This window comes from Cebus imitator, unplaced genomic scaffold, assembly GCF_001604975.1.
Source record: "Cebus imitator isolate Cc_AM_T3 unplaced genomic scaffold, Cebus_imitator-1.0 Scaffold387, whole genome shotgun sequence".
In the NCBI taxonomy this organism is placed as follows: Eukaryota; Metazoa; Chordata; class Mammalia; order Primates; family Cebidae; genus Cebus; species Cebus imitator.
Genome location: NW_016107702.1, coordinates 576295 through 583710, shown reverse-complemented (window position 1 = coordinate 583710; position 7416 = coordinate 576295). Strand labels below are relative to the sequence as shown.

Genomic DNA, 7416 nt, shown 5'->3' with positions numbered 1-7416 from the left:
AAAAAAAAAAAAAAAGAAAGAAAGAAAGGAAAAATAAAAAAGAAATCATTCCTGAAAGAGCTGAGACTCCTAGGTTTGTTCTAGGGAGGCAAGTCATAAAAGCCATTGTTTCTAGGGCATTATTATATACAGATTTCAGTCACATAAGACCCAAATGAGGAAGTAAAATTTCAGGAGTTATTTTTGTCTTTCTCCCCACTGGGTAAGCTAATAGGGTGGTTTCTGTTTGGGAAAAGACAGTAATTCATAGCTACAAATTCTCATGCCTTATCTGTCCTATTTGACAAAGCAAAAAAATGGAAAAGAGATTGGAAACTGACTAGAATAGCTATGGCATTTCCCTTTTGTTCATTTAAACAGCCTAAACTGGGTAAATATGTACAGTTGAAGCATAGAAAATGTATAATGAGAAAACACTGGACAGGACTTTTGATGCCAAGTTAGTTTGAGGGCTGTCTCTTCTGAGAAAGGGATTAACACTGGATTAGAAGGAAGCTCCACTTTTGTAGAAATTCCTACCAGTTATCAGTAAGCTGTGTCTCTGTGGAGGGATCTGCTGTTTCCACATCGGTCTCTTGGCAGATTTCAGTTCCTTGTAGTTGCAGAACTGAGATCCTAATTTCTTTAATGGCTGGCTGTCAACTAAGAGCCACTTGTAGCTTCTACAGGCTACCTACATTCCTTGGCTTATGGCCTCCTTCTTCCATCTGCAAACCTAGCAATGCTGGATTGAGCCTCTCAAGCTTCAGATCTCTCCTTCTTCTAGTTCATTTCTCTATCCCAGCTGGGAAAGATTCTCTGACTCATGTGATTATATTCTGTGCACCTGAATAATCCAGGCTAATCTCACCATCTCAAACTTGGTGCCTTAATCACCTATGTGAAGTTCATTTTGCCATGTAAGATAACATATTAAAGGTTCTGGAGTATAGGAGGACATCTTATGGAGTGCATTATTTTGCCTGTTACACAGCCAGTGCCAGGAGTGTCCACAAACCAAGGGTAAATATTGCTGAAGTTATAGAATCCAAATTTACAAATATCTCATATCTATAATGGCATAGTTATGCCTGGTGTATTTCCCTCCTTCCAGTGATAGCAAGGTTTCTCTCTTTGATCAAACTCACTGGGATGGATGACTACCTGAACAAATAACTTTTTCTTATCAATATTCTTTATTACATTCTTGGGAGTCATATATGAGCTATTCTGTCTTGCCTTCTTCCTTTTACCACTCAGCCCAATCTGACCATCTCATCTGCACCCACACAGCTTATTTAAGCACCTTCTAACTTCTCTCATGTGAATACACATATCCTTTTTAATTCCCCTATCTAGTCTCCTGATTTGTTTCTGATTGCCTCATGGGGGAGGAAACATCTTTACTCTTTTTCTCTATCCCTTCTTTGTTTCATTTGTAAGCTGATCATTCCAATGTGAAGGAAAATTTAGGAAACAGCTTATTCCCAAGATGTAAGTTGCTTCTTCATATTTGACTAATTCTAAATGGCAATGAGATCGAAAGAAAGTGAAGCTCAAAACTCTTACCTTGAAAATCAAAGCCCAGACAAGCACAATATGTCTTTATATCTGTGGTATGAATTGTATGCTTTTATATCATGAAATCTCTCAGCACACTCCATGCGTTGGCAGTTTGAATGGCTCTGCTACATGCTTTGTATTAATTTATTTAAGTTTGATAATTGCTCCCCAATTTCATATTTTTAAAGTACAGCAGGATACATTGAATGACTTCTAATGTTACCCATTTATCTTCTAGATAGATTTTAAAATCAGCATACTGAAAAACAAGATACAGCCAGAGGCAATACTCATCTTGTGCTTTCTACCTTAAGTGAGTAAGAAGATTACCTTAGTTATTAGCACCAATCAAACTAATTACTACTTGAGGCAATTACTGAGATAAAGTCCAGTCTTATCTTAGAACCAGCCCAAACTACAAATAGGCATGGCATTATTATAAAGTTAGGGGAGACTTTGTCCCCATTAAACATTTTTATAACAGAATTCAGTGGGGAGGGTGTTTATAATAACAAAACTATTGGACCAGCTCAGGTGTCCAAAAATAAACAAATAAATAAAGGTGTATCCACATAATGGAATATCTTGCAGCCATTTAAAATGATGCTGTAGAATGATATGTATGACAATGAAAATTGTCTTGCTACATTTAGTATAACAAAGTTAGAACACAGTACATATATTATCCAAATTGTGAAAAATAGCCCTTATGATAATCCTAATTATGGAAAACAACATAGATTGGTAAATAGAAAAATCTTAAAGATAGGCACTACAAATGTTTGTGCAATCATTTTTTCTTACTAGTAAAATATTGATGATTTTATTTTGGTATATCTGATAACGGATATGTATTACTTGGAAATTAGTAAAAGTTAATATTGTTTGTTATAGGTCAATGGTCAATAATCCATCTAACTTATTACACATGAAGCCTAGATTTTTTAGTGATGAGAAGCTGATCCTTGTGGACATTTGGCAAATATCACTGCTGGAACACCACCAGGTCCACAATCTTTAACATTTAGGAGCGACCTCACCATTTTGCTTTATGTATATGTCACAATAGCCTCATGAAGTGAGGTAGAGCAAGTAATAATCAGTTCTCTCTGGAAACCAGAAGTACATTGGTAAACCTGAGGTTAGAATGTTGCCTTTCTTTGAAGTCCAAGAGCAACATTATCAGCTGCTGCTACTCTGCATGGGCTCAAAACTCGGAGGGAAAACCTTTCCTTCCGACATTGACTTTTTACCAGTCTAGGCTCAGCCAATAAGCTCCAAAAGGCAGTCGACTGGGAAGTAGGTGCAAAGTGGCAGTCTTTGGGGAGGACAAGGACTGACTCACCACATTCATAAGATCTGCGAGGCTGCTTCTTCTTCTTCCGTTTCCATAGATTTAGACAGAATACCATCATCACACATATAATTATTGCGAGAAGTACAGCTGCAATCCAAGGGGTATGGTCTGGGGGAGGCTGAGGGTTCTCAATCTCTAAAAATGACCACAAATTTTCAGTCAGCCAGAAGAGTCATTTACAAAAGGTTTCTGCTAGCTGCTCTTCTCTTTATTTACTTGCCAGCATCTTCCTGGGACTCTAAGGCCAGAGAAGTCTGAAATCCACAGTAGGAGGCCATAGAAAGTCCCAGACTCAGGGCCTCAGCAGCAACCTAAGATTCAAGCACGTGCCTCTAGCCAAATGCCTGGACTGAGCTGCCATGCCTTCCTAGAGGTGGGGATAACACCGACCATGATGGGGAAGAAGAGGGTCAACCTGGCCCATGATTCTGGAATCTGGGTGAGGTGTCTGTGCTGAGGCTCTGCATGTGCAGTCATCTGTGGCATGCCTGCTACCCCGCCCCCCTCTGCAGTTAGTCCCCAGACCCTGAAGTCCTCTTGTGATGATTCTTCTGTCCACTATCATCTCCACACACCTCTCATTTGGACATTTTGTTTGCTTGTTTGTTTAGTTTTTTTTTCCCACTGGGGTCACAGCAGGTGTCTTTTTTTTTTTTTTTTTGCATGGCTTTCAGCATATCTCATCTACTAAAAAACCTTTGATGTTTCTTCATGCCTTGAGGAATCAGGGTCGGAATCAGCTGCCTAGAAGTCAGGACCTACTTCCTTACATGAGAACTCCTAAGTTTCTGGGGAGTTGGAAAACAGGCTTTTTGGGAAAAAACTTAAAACTGAGTCACCCACTTTAAAGACATTTTTAGGAACAGCTCTGGTAGCTAATCCCCAATTTCAGGAAAACTAGGATCAGCTGTTCTGTGAGCTTAGCTATAATTTGTGGACACACACTCTGTTTCTGTGACATTAAGGAGCCATTGACATTGCAGGCCATATTTAATCTCTTTTGAGTCTGTCCCAGTCTATCCCACTTGAGCCGGTTTGTCACTCCCAGTAAAGCGGGTGTGGGGTTATACTTACTAATATGGAGGCTGCTACCTTTTAACATGCAAAAAAGTCCCTTGACTCAGGGTCTAACCTATCTCTGATTAAGTGATAGAATGGGAAACCCAGAGAGGCAAGCCCCATCTTCCCAAGGCAGCTAGAGCTGAAACATTTCTGAAGATGGTGGTACCTGCGGAAGTTTTGGTGGGACAGTAGTTGAGAAGCAGCAGGAAGGTGAGCCATAATGAGGTTAAAGTGGTGGCAAGCCCCTGTTAATATGTAGACTGTAGGAGCCATAACAGAGGGCCCTGGGGGATGTCACATAAGAAGGTACTAAACTTCAGGCATAGCTTGGAGAGGCTTCTATCTGGCCAAGAAAAGCTACAGAAGCAACTGGGACAGGACAGGTGGTCCCACCATTTACTGGGCTCTCAGAGGCTGAAGTGTCTGAGTGGAAGGAAGTCAGTACCAGGAGATGAGATTGGCCCAGTTGTAAAGTTGGTTCATGGGGACTGGCCCCATGGGCTGTTCATAGATCAAGTTACATCTGAACAAGGCACTGGGAGAGAGGAGGCCAGGGGATGGAGCAAGGAGTTGGATGGATGTTACTAGAGGGGGTAAGCCAGGAGTTATCGCTGGAGAAGGGGTCAAGGCAAAAAGAAGGCAGATGTGGGGGGGTCAATGTCAGCACAGGCAGTGATGGGACAGGACAGGTGCAGACCACCTTTCTTCTAGGAGGAAATCTTACATTTACAGCTCCTTAAAAGCGGAGTCTCAAATATAGACACATGCCCTCCTGGGCGAAGCCACAACTTTAAAATGTCAGGCTCCTATTAGTGGCTACTGTTTAGCTTCAGTCCTTTCCTCCACTGAAGTGGTCCCTGAAGCACATGCTGCAAGCACTTCTGCCTCTGAGGCTTTCTTTGACATACCTCTTGCACTTAGGTCAGATACAGGCTGATCATTGTGGTCCTCTCACCTGCTGAGCCCAGCTACTATCTCAATTTTTTTCTGCTAATAAAGTTACCACAGTTTTGGGAATCTGTCATCCAGAATGCCCTCCTCTCCTCACCACATTTATTAAACTCAATAATTTACTTTACGTGTTACAAGTTGCCCCTTCCCTTAGGAAACCTTCCCTGACCCTCGGGGATCTTGCCTACCTCTGAATGCCCATAAAACTCATTATTGGTTACTTTTGTTTTAAGTTTAGTTACATATATGCATGGAATAAAATTTAGATTCAAATTCAACCTTTTAAAAATCTAATTTTTCATATGTGCACATTACAGAGTTCTGATTCTATTGAAACGTCCTCAAGGGCAGAGGGGATGTCTTATATCTTTTCATTTTCACTCCTGCAACCAATAATGTCCCAAATGGTTCTATACTCACAATAAGTACCATTTGTATGTATGCATGTATGCATGGCGTGTGTGTGTGTGTGTGTGTGTGCGCACGCGTGCGCACACATGCAAGCCCATGTATGTGTTTTAATCAAAGAAATAATTCTAGCCAGAGGAATCCTGCATTTTTTAATCAAAACCTCAGAATCCTCCATCAAAGGTAAACCAAGAGACTGAGTCAGTTTTAGGGCTAAAAGCATATTTCTTCAAGTCCAGCATAGGCTTGTAGCCTCCTGGACCCTGCATCACTCGGAGTGAAGCAGGAGCCCTCCATCTGGGTCCTTCCTAACAGAATCATAAAATGGCCCAGCTGGAGGTTTCCTAGAAAGGCAGGGACATCAGATGATCTGCCTTAAGCATTTGTGTATAATACCTGCTGAAAGAAATAGTCTTGGAAAGCAGCTTTACCTATAGAGAAGGGTGGGGATAAAAGCCGTGTCTTCTCAGTTTGCAGAACGCAGAAGGTGGTCATATTGCTTGTGACATCAGGGAATGAAACAGACAGGCTGATGGAAACATCGTACAGTTCTGTGACATTATCTTGAGATTTCTGCATAACACCATCATACTCGGTAGTTGAATTTTTGGTTATTAGCAAAAAACTCATCTTCTTAGGTTCTGGGTAACCATGTATAGATGAACAGGTCAAATTTATGTACAAATTTTCTGTTATATTAGAAATTGGGACTATTTCAGGTTGACTGAAGTTAGCTGAAAGCAAAAGAGAGATTTTTTAAAAAATCAGTCTAAGTTTAGATATATCTTGGAGGGAATAGCAGATAACTGGGTACTCGATCTGGGGCTCATTGGGGCACACCTGGGAGCCTCAGGGTGTCTAAAATGTGGCCTTCAGCCCAAGGTGAGTGCCACATAATGACTTCATGATTATTTTTCAACAATAGAGTTTGGGGCCATGCTTACTTCTTGCTTATCCAAATCAAGGGGGTGCTCTCTAAGTGACAGGAGGGACATAATTGAGTCACCAAAGATTTATAATGAAGCCACTATTTCCAGGGAGTAGAGTCTTTGGAAGGAAAAGTGGTCTGACTCTAGGGCCCAGGTGTCCCATAGGGCACATTCCAGCTGACCAGATTAAGAGAGCAGAAAGGGATTGAGCTGAATTGTCACCAGGAACTGACAGAGTTCATGCTGGCATGCCGTGGGTCATATCTTTCAGAAATCCAAGCAGGACTATGGTAAGTGAATAGTTGGGGATTTTGGAATTAGAAATTCAGAACACTGATTTTTGGCATGAGCATCGAAGTGTCTTCACAGCATACTCTAAGATGAAGGCCAACTCCAGCTATTTTAGGGAAAAATACACGATCTTGATAAACACAGTGTTTCTCTTGCCTTTGTTTGCCATTTGTACTTTTCTGGATGTTCAGGATCACTGGCATGGAGCCCTTAGACCTGTGTCGTGTGCCTTCTGTTAGAAAAAAGTCTCTTGCTCTTCTATAGTTACTAGGTAGTTTGCAGGTTCTACAAACTAATTTATAATTTAGTTATTCTTACTAAAAGGTCTGTCATTTGCATGTCATCTTTGTAAGTTTTGCTATATCAGTGTAGTATTTGAGCACTCTTCTTAGACTTTATGTGATCTATAGAAGGTGAATTGCCAGATCTTATTTAGCTTTATTAACTACATCTGTGATATCACAGGTTAAGTTATAGTTTTTCTAATATACATTAAAACAAATATGACATGGCTTTCAACATGCTTATTGGTGTCCCACCTAAAACATTTCCAATGGTACCTGACCACATTTTTCAAACATGGATTTAACACTTGGTTAACTGTTCCTAAAGCCTTGCAGCCTACTTTGAATCACACAGGGTTCAAAGGGAGCAGCTCCCCATTCTATTTCTACTTTTGCTTCTGTTTTACTCTATGGTTTTAGAATAAGTGTTGATCTGCCTTTTCAAGTTTCATCAAAAATTAACCTGGGCCGGGTGTGGTGGCTCACGCCTGTAATCCCAGCATTTTGGGAGGCCAAGGCAGGTGGATCACAAGGTCAAGAGACTGAGACCATCCTGGTCAACATGGTGAAACCCCGTTCTCTACTAAAAATA

General features: G+C 40.9%; 1 protein-coding gene across 2 annotated transcripts in view; it reads right to left on the bottom strand.

The window, feature by feature from the left end:
- Positions 1 to 7416, bottom strand: part of CD86 (CD86 molecule) — a 66516-nt gene that overhangs the window by 9500 nt on the left and 49600 nt on the right. For both annotated transcript variants that reach the window (XM_017508167.2, XM_017508166.2), the window contains exons 4-5: positions 5752 to 6054; positions 2888 to 3034 (exon numbers count right to left, since the gene is read on the bottom strand). In XM_017508167.2, the coding sequence (XP_017363656.1) occupies positions 2888 to 3034; positions 5752 to 6054 (450 nt within the window). The remainder of the gene's footprint in view (positions 1 to 2887; positions 3035 to 5751; positions 6055 to 7416) is intronic.